We start from the raw sequence: 23,245 nt of genomic DNA, 5'->3' as shown, positions 1-23,245 counted from the left end.
ATTGCCCAGCACCAGCTGGGAGCACAGGGGCTCCCTTTGCTGCTCTCTGCACTGAGCCTAAAAAGTTGAATGAAGATTTCAGTTTCAGGGCTGTCAGTCGAGTGTTATTATAGAAACACATTCTTTCCTCACTGTCACCCAGTTTCTCTCTTTCTCGTAGACAAATAAATAGCAGAGACTCCAGACCTGGAACAAAATTCTGACATGTTAAGGAACACATTGACAAGCCATCCTTCTCATCCTTACATGAATTTGGTGACAGTGGAAACATTAGTTTTGTGGAAGAAAATTCTCTGGCTAGTAAATTAATTTTTAAAAGAATCTCATTTTATAGCATGCTTGGCTGCTACTGAATTTTCTTCAGAATACAGCATTATCCTTGTCATAGGCAATTAGCAACTTTAGAAGTTGCTAATTGGGCTAAAAGGGCTGTCCTACCCATTGCACATCCCTCAGAGTAAAAGCCAAACCAATAAACACCACCACCAATGCCTGCAGAAATTTGGAACTACTTTGCTCCATTCTCATTTTGTTTCCCACCTGACAGACATTGATTCTTTTCCTATGTTTCACCTGAAACTCAAAGACTGCTGATGCTTTAACAAGTGAAACAATTTTCACTGGTATACCACATATAACATAATAAAGCCCAGTCACCTCATCTAGGAGCAAGTATCTTTGACATTTACTCTCTGAGCAACCCTGTCAATGTCCATATAAAATATATATATATATATAAAAAAAAAAAAAAAACAAAAACAAAAACAAAACTTGACTTGCAATCTTTATCGATGCATAAAAGAGAACATGATGTTAAACTTTTTTATTTTAAGGTGTTTGCAATTGTGGGGCAAGTTTTTCAAAGGCTGTCACAGTAAGCTCAGTTTTGGCTCTTTTCCAGTCCTCTGAAATTCCCCCTGGCTTCACAAGAAGCAGCAAAACTGGCTAACTGCTTTGAAAAGTTCCACTCTTAACATTTACATTTATGCTTATGACAACTTGGAAATTTAACAATCATACAGCTTATAAGTTCTTTCACACTTTCCTTTCAGCTCACCAATATAACTTAATAAACTTACTCTTGGGTGGATTGGGACAAAACTTTCAAAATTTAATGGATGTAGCCATTAGCTTAGTGATATTATTATAACACAGTACTAGTGCAAAACAGTATGGGTCCAAGTCAAACAGAGATGTAAAATAGAGTTGAGCTTTCTGAATGTGCAAGCCTTCCAAACCAGGGCCTTAATGAATAGTGGGTAACTTAACCACCAGCCAAGAGGCCAGGGTAGTTCTTTGCTCCCTGACTCTGAAAAAGCAGCAGCATCTGGCTTTCTCAGGCCAGTCCTGCTGCAGAATGGCTCCATCCTCCAATCTTGGGGGATGTGAAGAATGTTGAGAAAGCAATCTTGGCCAATCTGTCATAAAAAAGTTACTTTTGAAATACTAGGATTAGCCAGTTTTCCTGCAATAGGCCACTTTATATCTTTCAAATGCACAAGCAGTATTGATGTTGGCACAGAGATCAAGGGCACACTGGTCTTCCAACAGCAGATTTCCATTTTATTTAGCTAGGGATATACCCAGTGGAATGTGGAGGGGAATAAAAAAAAGTACCTGAATGCAGGTGGATACATGCGCAATGTCTCTGCAATCACCATGTCCAGATAAGGGAGCTCTTGTACATTTTGATAATCAGGGACCATCTGAAAAGGCAGGAAGAAAGGAACAATTACATTTTCTCACATTTAAGTGCCAAACTCATCTCAGATTAGCTTTTAAATCATCTATTTTTACTGGGCATTTTTCCTGTAGAAGAACTCGATGTCTCATCTAAAACAGTAAATGATAAAATTATACAAAACTGTGGGCAGTAATTAAATGTGTGTATAACATTCCTTTCATCATCAAAACACTTTGGTGTGCAGCCCAGCTGAAGATATAATAATAAATCAACTTGCTAGAAAGTATTTTAAATAGGGCATTGCAGGGAGCATTAATAGCTCCAGCAGTGATATTGTTTTATTCATGCACTGAAATCCGCACTGGACACTGGTTCCTTCCCAAGGCCAGGAGCATGGCAGACCGGGAGCACTTCCTTTGTAAGAAACAGCAAATCGGTTATTCCTTGTCGATGTTGGAGCCAACCCTTTGCCCCTTCCCAGCACTCAAGCAAAGTGCTAGAGCGCCGTGAGGTCTGTGGAGGGGTGGGAGATGGCACTGGGACACCCGGCAGCCGATAAGGAATGGTACACAGAGGCAAATTGCTCTGCCAGGTAGTGGGGCATGAGGGCAGCTCAAATCCCGCCCGGCAAGACTGCAGTGGTGAAGGCTGTCCCTTCCCGTGGACATCCCTTGTGGGACAATGCTTCGTTTTGCTTGGGGTGCAATGCTGGAGCCCACATTTTCCATGAGACTACAAAACTTCTCGGCCCACAACAACGAGTAGTGAGCACCAAAACCCAAAGAGCAGTGCAGCTCAGAAGGCTCTGCCCTTGGACAGGCAGCAAACAGGCGACAGGAGACAGCAAACCGAGGGCGACCGGGAGCAGCAATGCCACAACTCAGCTCACAGATGCAGGGATAATTCGTCCCTGTTGCCTTCCTCGGAAAAAAGGAGATTTTCGCCGTCATTATTCAGCGCTCTCAGCAGAGGGCAGCCAAAGTACATCTAATAACCTCGTCAGGAGAGCGGAGTTTTGTTTTAAATTAGAGCATCTCCTAAGGACTGACACGGAGTAAATTGGAGAAAAGCACAGACGTCAGACTAGACTAAACCTTTTATGAAGATTTGGGGCCCCTGCCGTTCACAAAGGGGACTGGATTCCATCCTTCCTTTATTTACTACAGCACTTTTCATGTATAATGCATATTTTATTGAATTTTCATGCAAAAACATATGGTACATACTGCAAATACTAAGCAGAGAACAACTCCAGATGGTATGCAGAAAAGGCGTACAATAGAGCGAGGATACCTTGCTGGATTAGGGTATCCCACTTATTCAGAACTAAGCCACCATGCACCATTTCACATTAACTGATCTTTTCGAGGAAGGAAATAGATACATTCTATTATCCCCATTTTTTTTTTTCTTTTTTTTTCGGCTCAGGAGAGGAAAAGCAAAAACAGAGAAAATAATTTGCACATGCTGAGCAGAACCAGTGTGTCTGCGCCTCTCATATGGAAAAAAAAAAAAAGAAAAGGAAAAAAAAAGAAAAGGAAAAAAAAAAAAAGATGCAACTCAGCTTGTCAATATATGAAGCATTTTGTCAGTATATGTCAGATATTATCAATACAGGAAGTATGACTACTCTGACAGCCTTTCAGTGTTATTTTTATACTGCAGCAATGCCTATTAACTCAAACCTTTGGCTTAGGTCGATGGTTATCAGACAAAGGACTGGGAGACTAAAACACACAAATGGCAGCAATGCCATGAGAACCAGGGCTGAACGCTGTGCCCCAATAATTTATATAAAACCAGAGACAGGAGGATGAGTTTTATCAGACGTGTTTTGTGGAAAGGGACCTGCGGTTCAGAGGCTACCTGCCATGTCCAGGGTCGCTCAGGATCTCAGTAGCAGAGGCTGGAAGTGACCCATGATCAGACTCAACATTCAGGCTTTCATGGCAAAGCTACCTTTCTTCGTGACAGTGTAGGCACTCCAGGCTTTGACGCAAATGCACGCTGGGGTGTGTATTCTTTTTTTCCCCCCAGCTAATTTTACATCTTTCTTTCAGACCCTTCCCCTCTTCTTTTTCTCCTGCATCTCTCTGAATCCTGAGTCACCACCTCAGCCCTGTCCCTGCTCTCCCTGCCCATCTCATGGATGGGCTGGCTGAGGAAAGAGCTCAGGCTCAGAGGGAAGGAGTGCTGCAGCCAAGATCACACCATGATGTGCTCGATTCCCTGAGCCATGCGCTCTCCACTGGTCCTTCCTGTCTCTCTCATAATCCCTCTACTTACTTCTGGAGTCAATAATTAAGATAATTATACGGTAACCTGATATAATAAGTAGCCACTAAATCAAACCATACATCAACAAATAATATAACACTAAATTATGGGAGCTTTGATTTGCTCTTTCAAATAGCTTCTATACCTTGCGGGGATTAGCAGTTTAGAAAACAAAGCAAAGGTGCAAAACCAGCTGATTTTCCTTGGAAGAAAATTCCTTTTGCTTGCATAAAGAAAAAGGGGTCAGTCAAATGGCAGCGCAGTGAACTCTGCTATCGTGGGCATGGCAGACACATCAGTCATTTCCTACATCTGATGCAGCTTAATTATTGACACTTCCATGCTTTTAACATCAAAGTAGCCGGACTTAATTTAGTAGTTGTTTGCAAGGTCTGACCCAGGGCTGCGTAAAGTACACACCAGCCACGTATCCCTGTTTGGGAAGGACAGTTTGCTGCTGCTGCTTTTTTTTTTTTTTTCCCTATCAAAGAAAATATTTTCCATTTGTTTTCCCACTCCCTTTCTTCAAAATATTCCTTTAGCCAAGCACATTTCAAAGGAACTTAAATGTGCTTTTCTCCCTAAATGTCCCTATTTATATCTTTCAAATGCTGGCAGGTTTGCTGTGGTGAGGGGGTGTTGCTGTGTAAAGTTGCCACTTTAACCCCTTTCAAAAAAAAACATTTCTACATTGGCTTTTACTCAGGATCGGGTGTATTTTCATTAAGAGATTCCTTTCTGTAACAAGTAGAGATGTGGGGGGAGAAAGAGGCACCACGCTGCATGTAATAAAACTTCCTATATTTTCATTCTGCAGCCGCTGCTTTGCATAGCCATTTGTTGTATGCTTTGTAAAGCCCTGTAGTATCTCTTCCTGCTGACTTGGAAGTAAAGCAGCCACGTAACATCTTGTGGCATTTCTCTGGGTGCATGTTTCCCCAGTTTGACTTCCAGAGGTGTGGTGGGACACTCTCACCCACCCCAGACCATTCGCTCACTTCTGAAGTCCAGGAAATGTCTAGTTTGGCCACAAACAAACTCTCCTTTATGGCTGGCAGCAAATCTGAGGCCTCAAATCCCCAGAAAAGGTGGGAAATTAATTCTTAACCCCGCAGAGCACCCTGCAGTGAAATACCAGCAGTGATTACAAAATTCCCTACGTGCTACAAGGATGATGCATGATTTAATCCCCATATAAATTCCAAGGGAGATAACTGCCTTCAGATCCACCTCTGCTTTTCAGTTTTGGCTTTAACATTTTCTAGGCTGGCAAACCTATTTTTTGCCACCACCCTCAGCTAACTTTTAATTCCTCAATGAACACCAAGGGAATCAAAGTGCTGACAGGAGAGGTCTGGCCAATCTTTCTGCTGCAGTTTGAGATGTTACTGTTCCCAGTTGCTCGCTCCTCTTTGCTGGCTGTGGTTACCAATGCCACAGCCAAGTCAGCAGAAGGGAACATATGCCTGCACCTCGGTTGCTTCCATACAACGTCCAGCATGAACCCATCTTCAGCGACAGTTTAAGACAAGATATGAACTTCTTCCCCAAGTAGCTGTCGAGTGAGGCACAGATCCTCCCCTACCACCTCTGTTTGGGGAATGGTAATCCAAGCACACATCAGCGAATAAAAGATTTCCACTTATCCTATTGGTCATGGTCTGGTGGTGCTCAGCAGCCAGAAATGAAAAAAAAATCAGAGAAAATTGTATGTAGCTGACAGAGTGTGACGTGCACCTGAAATCGATTTGGAAGCAGCGAAGGCTGCAGAGACCACATTGCTCACAACCAGCGCTGCTGAGTCACGGGGCCAGGGCTGAACCAGCTGCGGTTTCTGGGAAGTTGCAGATCTCAATCAAACGCCTCGCGGGCAGGTGTGACTGCGACAACACCCATGTCAGAGAGCTGACACGTACATCTGCCTGGGTGCAGATGCAGATCCATGAGTTATCTGTACACGTCGAGCTACACAGCCTACATCGGCCCTCCCCCAAATGTAGACTTGGGAAGGCAACAGGATAGGAGAGGGTGAGTCAACAACAAGCCAGCATCGTCCCCCATGACTCTCACCCACCCGCCGCCCAAATTCCAAGAGCTATTCAGCCCATAGACATAGTCAGTATTCACAAACGGGTCAGCAACGTTTTTTGATCAAATGGATCAAAAGCTGCTGACAGATCAAAGAATCTGCCTGGGGTTTTGACCTTCCTTTGGTCACTGCTAGGAGCGGCTAATCCACTAAGCGAGAGACGGCCCGCGTGCCCCGCTCAGACTGGGAGAGCGGGGAGAAATGCAAGTGTCGAGTTAGGGTTGCCCCATGGCAGCCTTTCTAGCAACCCTATCATGACAGGAAAGGTTAGAGACACAACAGGCTCAAGATACAGATCAATGAAAAACAGGGTGGGGTGGTGCAACACTTGCCTATCTATAAGTCGCCTAAGGGAAGCTCGCCTCAAGTTTTACCATTTCCACAACAACGCGCTGGAATAACTGTTAAGCACCAAACTACAGCCTCCCCACAAAGGCAGTGAAACAGGGGCAAACTTGACCACCTAAAATTTCTTGGCTTCATCCTCAGAACTTGGATCAAATACTAAAAAAAAATAGAAATAAAAATAAAAAATGCTTAGAGCAGTCATCATGCAATACCTGTTGCAAAATTTCTCTCTGCTATCTACCAAATGAGATGTCACCCTGAGGCATGGCACCAGGCAGGAGCAGCCCTTGCTGCTGGGGAAAAGGGACCCCACAGCTCCTGAGTCCCACTTGCCCCAGAGGGCAGGGCAGGGCAGAAGCAGCACATTTGTTGCTTGAAGACACTGCTTTAAGGTACACAGGAGTTTATCTAAAACCTGCAAGTGTCCACTGGCCAATGCCAGAGGCCTACAGATGATTTTTTTTTTCTGGAAAAATATTTAGTTCTTGATTACAGAACTGAGAACAAGGAGTAGGAAGTAAAAATAGGACAAGCCTCATCTAAGCAGAGTAAGATGCAACAACAAGAGGCTTCCTGAGCTGCCTAGCACCTCTCCTATCAAATTCTTACAGCACGTCTTGGTAGTGCTAAAATCTCACCAGCAGGTTTATAATTTCTCACCACTCTCTCCCAAATAAACATTAAAGTAAATCCTCAGCTCAAGTCCCTCATACCTCTCTCCCCGGAAAATAAAGGCAATCCAAAGTATGTACTCCCAAGCTCTCCCTTTATTTCTTTGTTCCATGTGGGTTGCCTGTTATCTCTCTCATCTGCCTGGTGTGCCATTCAAATGGAAATACAACACGAGGGCTTTTGCCCACCTTTGGTGGACGTGGGGCACTGATGGCTCATTGGGGTTGGGAGCATTACTTTGCTCGCTGAGGAACTTCCCAAGTAGCAACAGCACTCAAACTTCCAGCACTCAGTGCATCTCATCAAGCAAACACCCCCCAGCCCCTCCTAAAGACCATGCCTGCCAAACAAATTTAGTATCACAGCTTCTTTTTCAAACCACCTGTCATACACCCTCGCGCCTCCTCTATCTCCACCTTTCAGGTTCTCCTCTTGGAGGCTTCCTTCATCCCCCCCTTGTGTCTCCTGGTCCATCGCCATGCAATTCACAGGAGCACATGCAGAGGCAGGTGCCAATTCACAGGCCAAGTTCAGAGGTGGAGGGAAAACTTGGCGCACCACTTACACGCCGATAACCACATTACACGCAGGCCGTGCAGCCAAATTCCCTCTGGTACTTTGGTGCAAATCCACACAGCTCCCTGGGGTTGTATCAATGTAAGGGGAAGGAAAATGTGGTTCTAAGTACGCACCCAACAGTGCTGGGGAAAGAGCCAGAAAGTATAAGGTTGCACCAATGTCAACTTTCTGTAATGCTGTTTTGCTTTTTGAATCAAAGACTTCAGCTTCTGACAGAAGACAGACCTGCACTAACTCCAGTAGCTTTTGTGGTGCTAAAACAAGGTCTTCGTAGCATCACTGTTTGCAAGGAAACTTCTGTGAGATAAAAATATTTCCTGAAACTGAAAAGTGTCCCAAAACCAAACAGATAAACACAAATCTGTAACCAAAACAGTCAAAAATTTGTTTCCACCTACATTACTACTGACACATGGTGATCAGCAAGAACAGAATGAGTGCCATCAGGTAGAAGATCTGACAAAAAAAGCAGGAAAAGAAGAAAATCCTTTATATGGCAAGCTACAAACTAAAAGACAGGAGAAAACAAATGTGTGTCAACGTTGGTTTTGTGAATTTGTCAGTCCCAGTTAGTCCCAGATTCCTGTGCCAAGAGAAGTGGGCGCCCTTAGGGAAAAATGAGCAAATGCCTGGGATTGAGAATGGGTATCGTGGGCTCTGCAGTGCCACGAACAAGTGCACAGGTACCAAGGTGTTGACAGTGCCCAGCAAGGAAACTTTTCATACACAAATAGCCTCAACAGGTGACTAGAGCTCTTTTTTTTTTTTTTTTTTTTTTTTTTTTTTTTTTTTTAACTCTTAAGTTTTGTGGGGATGAATAGCTCCTCTCCAGAAGTGCTTCCCTACCTGTATGCAGCCAGTGCCCAACTCCAGCTATTTGGCTAATTGTGGCTGTGTTAAAATCTGTGGCCACTCAGGGCACGGGGGTTGCCCATTTCTCGTCTCCTTAGAGAGCACTCATCCCCACAAAATGCCCCCTGGTTCTCTCCCTCCATTCGCCTCAGCCCACTGAGACTCCAAAGTCTCTCTCTACACTTGTCTGACACAATCAAAATTTCTACTTGGGTGGCAGAAATTCTGAATGGTGAAGTATCCCAGTGGGAGGGAGGCAAGGAGGAAATTAAACAGGAGAAAGGACTGCCAGAGGCCCAACAGGCTGAGAAAGAGAATTATAAAACTGGGGTAGGTCTGTCCGAAGGGCATGTCACCAGTCCAAAGCACATTAAGCACTGAAGTTCGTGCAAGATTTAATCCTTCCTGCTATAGAAGTGTCCCTTGGTGGTTGCTGCAGATCTACAGGAATAAAGAGGAGGGATTTTTTTTCTCTCTCAGCAGACATTCATGGTATCACATAAGAGCCAGATGATTTAATTTAATCATTCCTGCTCCAGCTGGTATTTTCTGTATAGAGGTGACAGTGCTTTAAATTAGGGCCTCGTATATAAAAGGTCCGTGTGTTTAGTTAAATCAAATGTTCATTTCCTCATGTTATGTTTATATTAAAAGACATCACCATGAATTTTCATGCTGCAAATAGAGGCTATCACATGGGCTAAGTAGCGAGGTCCTCATCAGTTGTTCTTCATCTCTATGGCCTCGTGTGCTTGGCAGCCTTACGGACTGAGAGATGACTCAGGCCCAAGCATGCAGTTTGGGGAAACATGCCCTAGAGAGCACAGTTCGACCTGCAAGGAGAGCAGAGCTTTACGCAAAATAAATTACTCCGGTAATTCGCCCTGCTGCAGATACTTAAATATGGGCTTGCGCCAGTGGCTGCTTAAGTCATTGGCTTCAGCAGTTGCTGGAGGAGACCTTTTCTGAATTAGTAAACAGGCAAACATTCATGGCAAAGAAACTGCAAGATTCTCCCATCACTCAGTGTAATTATTATTTGCTCTGACAAGGGCAGGTCAGTTTTAATACCATACAACATTTATGTAGTGCCTGATGCCTTGAAAACATTTTATGTACATTAAGTGCAGTACAACAATAATAAAACTTTGCCTTTCCATAGTTGCTTTTCCCCCGAGGCTCGCGAAGCGTTTAGCAAGCATTAATTAGTTGGTCATCTTCCAAACGCATGTGTGAGGTGCTCCTGGTAAATACTCCCTCCATGTACACAGGGGGCCAGCAGAAATGCTGAAGACTGAGGCCAACAATTTCCAGCCTTAAGAATCGAGCACACACCAACGCCAGCCTGCGTAAGTAGCCTGATTATTTTCAGCCTCAACGTGACTCCTGTGAGCAAGCAGGCAAATGCTGCTCTGAATGCCTAGGCTTAAAATGACCAAAAAAGAAAGAAATCTGTAGCGTGGCATTCAAATACAACTTCCAACAAAAAGGAGCTTTGTTTGTTTTTAGCTGCTGAGATCGTAATTCAGGGCTTAGCTTGTCCTTGAGAAACCGATGGCACCAAAAGTGCAGCGAGTAAAGCAGCTTTTCAGGTGCCAAAGTTCCAGTTCCTAGTTGTAGACTCCTGCACCTCCTACCTAATTCAGGTAACAGCTGAGCCCTTCTCACCTTACTATCCCCATAGCAAAGGATCAGAGCCAAAGGGAGAAACTATTTTTTAACACATGAGTTAAAACTGATGGGCCACAGGGAACCTTGGAGCAGAGGGGCACAGTTAAGTCTAGTCTGTGTGGCAACTCTTTACCTCCACCTCCCTTTTCTTCCTATCCAGACAGTGCTAGCAAAGACTGGCTCTCTTTCCTAAGCAGGCCGTGTGTTCTGCTACTCCCTCTTTCTGCCTTATTTCTTGACTGGAGATGTCTCTTGTGCCACATCCAGTCCTAACTCTAAATTTTAGCATATGTCCTTTTTACAAGATATGAGGGAAAAGTCTGCTCCTGTTGAAACTTCTCACATTTTAGCTGAAAATCCCCAAAATGGAGAAAATAAAAGCGGAAAACTTATTTTCTGACCAAAGCTAAACAACAACTTTTTGTCTTCTGCTCCCTCTGGAAAGTGCTGACTGCCATGGGTTTAACAAAGCAATTTACAATGGGTATGGAGAAAAAAAACTTGATGGCACTTAGAACAGTTTTTGTGTCTTTTATCTCCAACATACGAAGAGGATCCTTTTAAAAAATCTAGAAGCCAGTCCAAAACCCACGACCCCCAGCTCAGTGGGGAGCTGGCTGCAAGCACTGGTGCACAGCTACCACGACACTATCCTATGACAAGCCCCTCTAGATACTCAGATAAAGCTGTCTGCAATGAATCCTGGCAGACGCCTAGTCAAGGATTTCTCTCTCTTTCTCCCCTTGCTCTCTCTCTTCTCCATCTGGGAACGCAGAAATTTCCCTAAGCCTGTTCACGCTCAGATTTTAGTGAAGCCATCATGGTGTCATGTTCTGGCGCCGTTTTGTGTCTTTGCTTTCCTCTAGCCTTTGTAGAGCAGCATGGCACGGCTGTCCATCTGTTTATGATTTACTTTACACAATGACTTGGTCCTGATTACACTGATAGGCACAGTAGGTTATTTGAGGGCCAACTGGATCTTTGTAATGACACTCAATCTGTACCCAAATCGTGGGAACGTTTCCAATCAAGAAAAGGACAGTGACGAACTCCAGCAAGGCCTCCCCCAGGACAGCTTTCCTGTCCTTAATCCCAGCAAGTAAAAACAAAGATGGATTTTTAAAATCTGGAGTTATTCTGCAATTATCAGTACCTAAGAGGTCCATAAAAATAAAACAGAAGTCAAGAAGAGAAATCAAGCCCCGGGTCTTGCTAATGTTTAAAGATGCATATTGGAAAAGAGATTACAAAGAACAGCATTCGGTTCAGGAAGCCACATCCCTCGTGGTCTCCTTTAGCACAGACCTGAAGCCCACAGCCAGTGGAACTGCACCAGTTTGCACCAGCTGAGGATGGAGCCTGCAAAGTGAAACTTTTCTGGGGAGCGCTGCGTGCTGCTGCTGGTAGGGAGCCCTCCGAGCGCACAGAGTCACCGCTGAGTGCGTGTAAGCGAGGGATGAGAAAAACAACTCCAAGAGCTGCAGGATGAAATCACAGGGTCAGTAGTGAGGAAATACAGAATTCATTTGTAATCTGAACAAGGTCATTTCTAGCACATTTTAGGATGATATAAGGCTTTACAGGGAAGGCAAACGGAAAGTATTGCTCACGATTTCTTCTGCTTTATGAGTAAGCTGCTTTGGCCTTTATTTATTTATTACTTCACAGTCCCATAACGATCCTGGTGTGAAGACCAATCGCTCTTCTCTCTCTCTGGCTTCGCAAGGATATTTTTGCTCCTTGAACCTGATCTTTCCTCTCTCAGTCCCTGGCCAACTTGCTCATTTACCTAGCCGTATTTCCAAGGAAACCGTTATTTTTACCATACCCCACACCTCACTTCTCTGCTGTCATTTCTCTTATGGACATGCTGCTTTAAGACTTGGCATTTTATCTTTTCTTCCTCTTTTTTTTTTTTTTTTTTTTTTCAAAGCTCTACCCTGCAGCATGTTGCAAAAGCTCGGGGGTGCAGTGTGGAGACCCAGCAGAGCCCAGCCAACACGGGGGTACCCACCTGGATGTGAGACAGCCCCAGGTGAGGGCTACTTGATCCAGAGGGCACTGAGACTCAAAGGTGACCCCCACAAAGTGAGGTGTTGCTGAACCACTCGGCATAAAAGAGCACTTTTAAGCCAGAAGAGTCCAAAAGCCATAGCAGTCTGCAGGGGGTTCACTAACAATTTTGCCCATATAAAATTCCTAATAAAACACTGTATCGTTCGCCCTCTTTTAGCACAAGTTTTGACAGGAAGATCTATGGATGCCTATAGATGGGCTAATTTGGGGGGAGGGATTTTCTGAGAGTACAAAGATGGAGCACAGCTGTAGGCTTTTTCTGTAAAGGCCCTGTCACACGCACGAGAGCAGCCAGGCACACTCAGAATACCATCAACCCTGATTGCTCAGACATTATGAGCTAGGCCCCAATGTACTTGGAAACTGGCTGAAAAACATGAGATTTACAACAAATAATAATATTTTGAACTTCACTTGCCTTCTGGCTTCTGAACCAGGATTCATGTTTTCAGCCTTACCTTTTCAACAATCAGGGTTAGAAGAGTTTTCTTGTTTGTTTGTTTTCCTTTTTGTTTTGGTTTTGTTTTGTTTTAATGTCTAAAGATGAAGTCTGGTTATACACCTGACTTCAGTACTGAGTGGTTCAAGAGAATACAAAACCCAGAGGCTTGCAGTGCAGTCGCAGGACGCCGGTAATACTCCATTTATAGAGCACCATGGGCCATCCCTGCCTGCCCTTTGGCCATCTGCTGCGAGTGCTCAGCTCGAGCCACACAGACCGTTTAAAAAAAGAAGTCTACAGGAGCAGGAACTTCACGTGAATAAGCATCGCACAAGCATGAGCTGATCCCTGCTGTATGCTGCCCCTCACAACGCCCGTGGTTTTATAGCATGCGTTTTGGGGGGGTTACTGTGAGAAGGGCCTCGCAGATTAAGCATCCAACCTCCTCAGAAAATGCCAAACTTGGTACCTTGGTAAAGCTTGACACCGAATGAAACTGAAACATGCAGACAAAGTAATTGGGGGGTGGGGGGGGAACTGTGCTGAAGCTATATATAGCATTTCTTTTCTGCTGGGTATGAGACGGGGGGATGGTGTAGGCAGGAAGTGAGGGGGAGAGGGGGAAAAAACAGATAAATTTGGGTTGCTGCTGTCACACACAGATCCACTTATCTATGGCTGAAGCCCAGACAGCTGTGTGAGTGTAAATGAAGAAATTTAATTAAAAAGTCAAAAATGAAAATCAGCAAGGAAAAAAGAAAGAGAAAAAAACAGGACTTTATGCTTCCTGCACCTAGCTTGATATATAAATAGAGACTATGTGACTGATGAAGGGTGCTTATTATTTCTTTGGCTTCCATGTGTGTATAGAAACGTACAATTTTTTCTAGTGAGCAAGCAGATAATCACAAAGCCATCAGCACACTGCTGCTATCCAAACTTTGCCTCTCTAGTTTAAGTGACACCATGTAACATCATGGGAGTCCCACTCATACGATATCTATGATGAACCCTGCAAAAAATAATAAAGGTTTGGACGGAGGAATTTGGATGGACAAGACATTGAAAAGCAAGTTACTTGGGATCATATTCTGCTGGAGCTACACCTCTTGTAGGAAAAGCATTGGGAAAAACTGCAAGTGGATGCGGCTCTCTTTTGCACCTCTTGCATACTTGGTCCTGCCTTCTGTCAGCGTAACTTAGAGCAACCACGCTGTTTTCCCTCCGTTAGCTCCCAAGGCATTTGCAATGCAGCTCAGAAGAGCCAGAGCATCTTGCACTTTTGTCCATACCCACTGCTTTTCCTAACACATTCTCCTCCGATGCCTTTCACATTATGGTGCCGCGAAAGAGATCGGTATTAGAACTTTTGGCCTCTCTTCATGTGCGCACACATGTATGCATGTGTATTTTCTGTAACACATCCATCAATTTGAAATGGTAAGAGAAGGACTAAAAAAAATATCCGATCTTTAAATCTCAGAAGATCTGAAGTGTTGGTGCTGTGAAGTCAGAAAATTCATTCCAAGTCCTATTTATCTAGGTCAGGCTGTGGGAATACTTTTTTTTCTGCATTCCACATATGCACGTCACCACTTTTGCTCCTTGGTACTACACAGGCTAGGAGCTGAAGAGCCAGGAAAGACTATAGATTGCTTTCTGCTTCCAGTGGGATTGAGAGAAAAATCCCTTTTGTGTTCCTTATAATGGAGTCTTGTCTCATCTCTACCCCGAGAGATGGATATTGAGATGGCCAGGATATTACAAATATTGTGCTGACAGCGCATGTACATAGCCAGGGAAGGAGTTCGGTGCCATATCACCACCGCATCTTCTTATAACCAGAAGAGAAAAAACATCTGCAAGGCAGAAACAAATTAACAAAAGACTTTGTTTCTCACCAGCTGATACCAGTGTGACACTGGCAATGCACGGTCAGATTCCAGGCACATAATTGCGAGGGCAGGAGGAGCGCGGGGAGGAACAGTTGTGAGGCGAAGCCACAGGGCTTGCAGTCAGGAGGTCAAGTCCTGACACAGCTTTCCAAGCAGATTTGGGAAAGCCACTTCCTCTCCTCCAGCGCTTTTAATAAGACTGGTAAACCGTAATCAGGAGATGGTGTGGAAACTGCTGGCATGCTCAGATGAAGGCAATATACAAAGCTTCTGTTCAAAGCCTGGCCATTACAGAGTACTAACAACAACTCCACCGCTTTTTAAAAAAATATTTATGTCATGGGTAAGTTGAGTCTTGGCTGTTAACCCTGATATAATATTTAACAAGGGTTAAATATTATATCTGTGATATTTAACAAGGGTTAAATATTATATCTGTGAACAGATCTTGAAATCTTGAAAATTGCAGACAGACTACAAGGACAGAAATTTTATACATTCCTTCTATGTAAATAAAGAAGTGAACTTAATCCCCCATTAAAGCTTTCCTTTATGATGCACATTTACTGGGGTAAAAAAGTGGCAATGGGCATGCATACACTCACTCACACAGCACAACACTGGAGGTAAAGAAACTCACTGTTTTCCTACATTTTTTTTTGGAAAAAAAAAAAAAATGTTGTAATTTGAAGTTTAGGGGATCTGCTATCAAGGTCTATCTATGATACTCTTGGGTCCAAAACAGACATGAGGATGCTCCCTGCTCCCCACACCTCTGCCCTCTCAAATTAGGAAGAGGGAGCCATGCAGGGGAGCTGCACATTGGGGTGCAGAAGCCCTTGCCAAAGCCAGGCTCACTGTCCTCTCATGTGTTATGTTCCCCAAAAGCTGAGATGATGCTGTGGGGATGCTGCTCCACCACCTGCAGCACCACCAGCGCTCTGCTGCAGCCTGGACGGGGCTCCTCTATTTGATTATTTTTTCCATCATGCATTTCTTATTTCATTAAGGGGAGTTATTAATCAGGTGCCCCACGAGCAGCGGGGCTTTCGGCGATCCCAGCGTTACCACAGTAACAAGGGGAGCCCGAGCTCCCGCTCGGTGCCGGTGTGCTTGCTCCTCGCTGGAGCTGAGGGATGGCTGGTGCTCAGTGCCGCATGTGAGCGGGCTCCAGACAGCACACAGTGTGCTCGGCTCAGTGGGAAATGAAAAGGATATAGGCTCTTTTGTCGGCTCGACTTGGTCTTAATCATGTTTAAATATCTGAAGGTCACCAAACTACAGACCGCAGAAATTTGGCACAAAGGCCTTTCTCTGAGATTACCTAGGTTTGCGGGAGGAAGACAACAAAAGGGAATAAACCGAAGCGAGCAAAAACAACCACCGCTGCTAAGATGTTATTCTTCTCATTAAGCCCATGCGCTGAGCCTATAGAGAAGGCAGCACTTCCCGTCTCTCTTGCTGACAGTTCAGGATCGGGGCACAAAGGCAGGTCACTGTCCTTGGCGATATGGTAAACAAAGATAAGAGCTGAAAGCCACAGAGTATTTTTTTTAACCCTGGATAATTCTCTCAGAATAAATTCCATTGTGGAGAGATTTATTGTTTACTTAGCACTCCTCAAAAGAGCTCCCCAGGAATGCGGTCTCCTTCCCATGCGCTGGACACGAAGCGCACATTTCAGCTGAAAGCCCCGGCCAGACCTGCTCTGGGCATCTGTAACTCATCCCCGCCATCACGTGTACATAACCTAAGTGAACCTGCTGGAAAAATGTGGCCCCAAACGTTTGCCCAGATCTGCTTGCTCTCCCGGCTTAGGAACTTAAACAGATGTCTTCCACGGGCAGCCATGCTCATGGAAGTGCTTTGCCAAAATACCAACAAAAAAAAGCACTGCTGTTCTCACAAAACGCCTGCAGCAGAGCAGCACAAGAGTGAAAAACCTTTGTGTATTTCCTGAGACTTTTAGTAGAAGAAGGATCAATCTTCCCTCTACCTGCCCTACATCTCATGCCGCATTGCCTGGGATCTCTAATAGCAGACATGGCAGTAGCAAACATAACCGACCGGATCAGATTTAGGCAAACTGCCTTCCAGAAGAGCACAGTCAGGATCAGAAGAACAGCAAGGGATTTCTCATGGTTTTGTGCTGTACATTTAACTTTCTGTACCTCTTCACAGGGCTTCTGGATTTCAAGAGACGGGAATCTCTTTTCAGGACATGATGTTTGTTGCAATGCAGTTTTTAAGAATGTGCTTACTGGGGACATCCTAGGACTGGCAGAGATGGATTACTTATGGCCTTGGGCTGCACTGTAAAGTGGATTGTGAGTTTAAAAGGTTTCCGTTTCATTTTCTAAAAGAGCTATAAGCTTAGCTGTTGCTAAAGTTTCCAACAGTGTTCTTGAGGACAGTTGCTGTAACCTGATCTCATCTCCAAAGCCTACATCACTCTTCAGGCAGCCTGGTTCCTCTCTTCCTCTGAGCAATTAAGAGCTCTACTCAGCTCTCCCAGCACTGCAACAGCCATACGGCATACATGTTCATCTTCCTCTTACGTGTTTTCAGATCACTGATACCTCTGTTCACTAGGTGTCAGCTGCTCTATAGATGGCACCAGGCAGGTACTTGCCGTTTTTCAGCTATTCTCATAACCTCTCTTTGAAGGTTTCTTGCCAGATAATCTGGTAATCCTAAACCAGGAGTGAGTTCTGCTATTTGTTCCAAAGATATAGATTTAGATTTATTTATTTATTTTTCCCCAAGACCACTCAAAGATGCCAAAATCATGCAGAAATCATTTACAGAGGTCAGTACATGTAGCACCAGTGTGCCATCCAGCTCCTGATGTTCAGGTCAATCGGGGTTTATCGATATAAGTGGTGCTTTTTGCTGCAGATTTATTGCACTGAGACTAGGCAGCCCACAAACAGAAGCTGAGTGGTTGCAGAGTCCTGAAGAGAGCGGCAATAAAGTTAAGCTCTCACCCTCTGTAGTGCACCCATGGAACAGGAGAGTTATTCCTGCCTGTGGTCATCACCCCCAAAATACACACTGGGTTTCCTACGCCTTATTTCATGTGCTTCATACTAAACCAAGGCCACGCACCCACACACCTGTACCCCGTGCCATTTGTACAGCATATAGCACAGATACATCAATGTTATTTGCCACACGTTAGAGCATCATGTATTGATATGCTAGAATGGTGCTGGGGCTGAATCATACTTTCACAAGTGCAGGTAATTTCAAGCACAGTCTATTTAAAAGGTTAGATGGCATAAAATGGCATAATAGTTCAGGAGAACCCATGTCAGTACAACTGTACTTTAACCAACTCCTTCCACTGGATCCATTTAGCCCAATCCCATGGGCAATTTTACATAGACAATTTTATGTAGACATTTTTGCCAGGGAGCTGTATATATGCTATAACACATCTCACTGCAGACATGCAACAACCAAAGCTCATAAACGAGTTTTGGTGAAAAAAAACACTCTGTATATGTGACCCATGTAAATGTGAGGACCCTAAATATAGTAACCAGTGTCCCCATTCAGATATGTATATAAAATGCACACTATGCAAACTCATGCTCTAGGTAGTAGCCCTGGCAGGTCTCAAGGGTTATTGCTCCACCGAAGTTTATTAGTTCACATGGATCAGCACTGAAACACGTGCCCATGCTTTGTGTGAAATTTCTCAAGGGGGGCTTCTTTTTAAAAAGAAACAAAACTATGGCCTTCAGTGCAACCTCTAAAAAAAAAAAACCAAACCACTGCAAATGGACTGACAGAATTTCTTCAACTTATATGACTCAGTAGTTTATCTATACATAGGAGAGAAAAGGCATCAGCCCCCTTTAAACAGTGACTACAGAAAGGAGCCATAGAGCACATCCCCTGATGATAGACTTGTTTAATTTTGCTAATAGACTGTTTTTGAATTTGTATAATTATATCAGATGAGAAACCTTCATAATTAAAATGAAATTAAAGTCTAATGTAAAGGCTTTATATCAAACTAAAGATGCTTGTACAGGGAAAAGGAAGTTATGCTGAGAGAAGCACTTTTACACTTGTATACTTCCATATATGCTAGGAAGTTGCATGGCATTAACTACTTTGGTTTCTAAATTAATACAGCTACCAGCTATAGCTATATGATGTGTACAGATGCATATAGCCATATACACGTGTATAGCCACCCACATCCTGTTCTCCCTTCAACGCCGTACACAGAAATTTACTGTTCTTTTCTGTGAGAGCAGCCATTTGAGTAATCTGTAATATGGAAAGGGCAACTGCAATTCATATACACTATTTTGCAACAAAGATCTAATTTAAAAACAAAACTCAAAAAAGAAAAAAAAAAAAAAGGATAGATTAATAAAGCGCCCATCCGCAAAGTGTTGACTAAAGTTTTCAATCAAAAGCCACTTTATGAATAAGCAACAGGGTCCTACATTAAGATACACACTCTCACGAGCACACATGCACACACAAAGGAGAGACTAACAGTTATTTATATTTCCTACTCTGAGAGACAGGAAACCTCCCTTTGCATCTGCTTTTTTCTCACTAAGAAGAATAATTTTAATTACAGTCACTTGGCAGGAAGCCAATTTTGATTTTTTTTAATGACATCTGTCTAAGCATTTTTAAACTTCCTGCTCAATGTAACTTCCTTCATTTTATAGACCAACACCCAGTTACAGCAAAAAAAAGAAAAGGGAGTAGCAAATGATTTATTCATTTTTCATGTTAACTCTTATCAGGTATATCAAGTGGTTCATTGTTCTGAGAACTGATGGTACAGAAAGCAGATTTACAGAGGGAATTTAGGACTTGAGCAGTCTGGGAAAGGAAAAAAATACATGCATGGAAAAAAAAAAAAAAAAAAAAAAAAAAAAAGAAACAAGAAACAAACATTTGTAACTTAACCCTAAAAACAACTTGAGAGTTCCTGTTCCACAGACCAACTTTCTTAGATTCAACTAGGCTGGTTTTCAGGAAAAAAAAAAAAAAAAAAAAAAGGGCTGAGAATAGGGCAAAAGTCAGGGCAAAAATAGGGCAAACATACTTAAAAACAAGAACATGAGGAGTCAGAAACAGTGGAGCCAGCCCAGCCACCACCTACGCCAGCTTGATTCTGGACAAGTTTCTGCTGAATCAGTGGAGTTACTCTAGGCTTACTCAGTGCTGCAGAGGTAGTATCTGGACTCCAAGTCCCCATCCCAGGCCAGCACAGTCCCTGCTTCAGTCAAGTAACCAGGGCAGGAATAAGGAACCCCAGAGCCCCTCTACCAAAACCAACCACCACAGAAATAGCAAAACCTCAGATTTCGGATGCTTACTCTTAAAGCTGCTTTCCCTTGTCTTCCTTTCAGCCTGCCTTCAGTCGTGGCTTGCAGGGCCATCTCATACAGCTTGCTGTTTTCCTCCTGTATGAGGAGCTCGGTGAGCTCAGAGGTAAAAAAGAGGAGGCAGAAACTGTGCTCAAGAAGGAAAGCTGAATTATGCAGGAGGGAGCAAACAGGAGAAAAAAACAAACAAACAGGTGAGCAGAATACAAAGTGGGCACTGTGGAGAGGAGAGAAGCAAGGACAGAAGCAATGGTGAGATACCACATTAGGTACCCTTCAGGTTCCTCGTCCTTTTGCTGGGATTCACCAGGGCACCACAAGGCTGAAGAGGCAGGGGACATGGGAAGGCAGGGGCCAGGCTGTGCTGGGGAGCAGCGAGTAGGAGAGGCAGCCAGCAGCGTGGAGGAGCTCGTTTTATGGGTCCTTCTCGCCACTCATTGCCTGCTCTGCTGGAGCTCAAACCACAGGCGCATACCCACACCTGGCTAACAACAGTCCCAGAGGGATGGGATTTATAGCATACATCAGATGTACAGCCAGTGCTAGCCATAAGAAAATCTGCCTCTTGGCTGGCCCCACTGTTGGGACACAGGTAAGCATAATGAATTGTTAATGTCTTGACACCAAAGCTGCATTTTCATTCTTTGCTCCAGACAACCAAGATTTTATTCTTCTGACTTGCACTTTTCTTCAAGCAGGGTAAATTAGCTTTCAAGATAAAGGAACAACACAACGCAAACGACCTGGGAAACCTCAGCCTCCCTCCTGCACTTTCTGTCTGCATGCAGATCGAACCTACAGCCATCCTGAAAGCGCTGCAATAGTTTCCGTGTGATTTTTAATTTCCTGGTTCTGGCTGGAACCAGAAGTGTGAGTCCTGGAAGCCTCAGGAGGAAAAATTGGTATTGTCAGATTCTGCCCTAATTTTCCAAGATTCAGGAGGTTCAGAGAATATCTCAGCTCTTTAAGTGTTTGGAGACCTCACTCTCACAAGTGGCTGACTGCCTTCTGACTTGAGTCAACACAGCTGGAAAATGGAGTAAAAAAGCCCTGAAACCTCAGTGAAAACCAGATGTTGCTATTGAGCAGAGCTACTGTGTTAATAAAACACTAGCCCCCTGCGCTCCCCAAAACAAAATGACGAACTCTCAGAGATTTCCCAAAGTGCTTTATGCCAGAAAGAACATAGGAGAAAAATATTTTAAGACTTGAAGCAGACTGTGGAGAGGTACGGTTCTGGTGCTGGCACTTGGATTGCTGCATAGTAAGGCAGATCTCTATTTTTAGGGAGGACAGGCTGTGTTTGTTATTTGGCAGGACGTGATCAGGACGAGTGATTGCAACATTATTGCTGGACCCGTGGTCGGCTGGATGTGAACGATGTGTTACAATACATGGTTTGGTATGGTGGTGCTGAACACAGAAATGGTGCTGACGTGCCCAGTGTCGTGTGCCGCACAGCTTAAACGGGGTCTGGAGTTTACATGCACCCCCAGGGCACACAGTGTTCCCCGAATGGTACTTGCATTGTAGCTGTTAAAGAAAACATCTCAGCACTGTCAGCAGCAAGGAAAAAATTCTGGGGCAGTTTTGCTTAAAAAAAAAAAAAAAAAAAAGTGGAGTTTTTTTACATACTCATATCAAAGCTATTTTTCTATGCCTCACAGGATGTAGATGCATTATGTGATGTGATGTATACACAGCTACGCAGGAATGCAAGCAAGAACTGAAAAGCAACAGTGGTTTGTTTAAATGCCCTGTTTCATCTCATCCAGCCAACATCCCATTATGAGCCACAGGGGGCCAGCTTTCTGAGGCCACCAAGATGTCAACAGTTGGAGGAAACGTTCACTCAAATGCCCCTGGGGTTTCTCTGAAAGCAGTCACTGACATGACATCCACAGCCTTCTGCAACAGAAGCAGCAGCACAAATTTGTTAGCAGGCTACTTTAAGTTGCCACAAACTAGAGAAAGCTCTTGTCTTTGGAGAAAAGAGCTGATCTCTCCCCCCTTCCCATCACACACAACATGCCTGGCTTTTCTTCTCCCTTAGCATCGCCCATGCAGCATCTCTGGAGTCAATACGGAGTGCAGACGAGCCACACACCACAGGGACGCAGCCCATGTGCCTCGGTGACTATACAGGCAGGCTTATGTCGGTTTGGTCTGAACCGATGCCATGAGAAAAAAGGTTTTCACTCCTTGCACAGCACTGTTGTGATCAATCCCCAAGATCACTGGCAATATTGACTGGTGTGGTTCTACCACTAAGCTACAGTTGAATCACTGGTATGACTTAGACGGCTATGAACACCAGCATCCTTAATCTGTGGGTGGTTTATGTTTAGCAACGATAGCAAAAGTAAAGCCAAATTAAAAGCATAAATATGATGAGGTGTTTCAAACACAGAGTGGTACATTATAAATAATGCGCCGAATGCTTCCAATGCTCTGACACTTAAAGAAATAAAAATATGGCACCTCTCATCTGGTAGTCTCTAGCCATTTTTTAAAAAACAGACGGGGAAGCTGACTCATGAAAAAGGTGAAATGTTTTGCATAGGGTCACAGATCACAAATTCAGCGCTAGAAAAATCAGAGTTCCTTAAGCTAGTTCCCCTGCTTTGTCACCAGATAATATTGGCTACAGTACACACAAGCAATAAATTAGACTTTAAAAAACTCAAGGGCATTAGCAAATTATAATTAAGCACACGTTCGGCAATGAGATGAATTGTTTTTATAATGAGAGGCAGCAAAAACTAGTGCCTATAAATTGTAGGAGAGTATTACCCCTTCTCAGCAACAGCCACAAATACTTTTGCCAAAATTTGACGATACAGATGTTAGTGTACGTGTGTGTGTGTTTAGAATGAAGTACAAGCAATAACAGCATGGCCGTGCCACTGCTGTGCACCTTGATGGGGAAGATAAGTGATGCTAGATCCAGAAAACACTTCAGGGCCTGGTTTAATTCAACAAATACACAGTGTTTTTTACATTAACACCGCTAAACACGTGAGTTGTGTTTTCATGGAGTGCATGATTTAAGCACAGGCCCCAAAGAGGCACCAGCTGTCTTTGATAACTGCATAAACTGCATTGACACTTAGTTATTGTTTCTCTGCAGTGAGATGCTGATTGCAAAATCTGGATGACAAAATCTGTGATGACATACTGTATTCAAACTCTAATGCTTGAAATGAGATGCCAGACTAGGACAACCCTCATAAATAAATGTTTTGATGCTAAAGGACACTGAACATCCAAAGCTCTCATTGACATTGCTGGAGA

The 23,245-nt window shown here is 43.8% G+C and overlaps 1 protein-coding gene across 2 annotated transcripts in view; it reads right to left on the bottom strand.

Moving 5' to 3' along the window:
* Positions 1 to 23,245, bottom strand: part of TBXAS1 (thromboxane A synthase 1) — a 244,211-nt gene that overhangs the window by 8,360 nt on the left and 212,606 nt on the right. For both annotated transcript variants that reach the window (XM_084536293.1, XM_084536292.1), the window contains one exon: positions 1,618 to 1,706. In XM_084536293.1, the coding sequence (XP_084392419.1) occupies positions 1,618 to 1,706 (89 nt within the window). The remainder of the gene's footprint in view (positions 1 to 1,617; positions 1,707 to 23,245) is intronic.

The sequence above is a fragment of the Aythya ferina genome (assembly GCF_964211825.1).
Source record: "Aythya ferina genome assembly, chromosome: 1".
Classification (NCBI taxonomy): domain Eukaryota; kingdom Metazoa; phylum Chordata; class Aves; order Anseriformes; family Anatidae; genus Aythya; species Aythya ferina.
The sequence above is the reverse complement of the archived record's forward strand: the minus strand, read 5'-3'. Positions and strand labels throughout refer to the sequence as shown.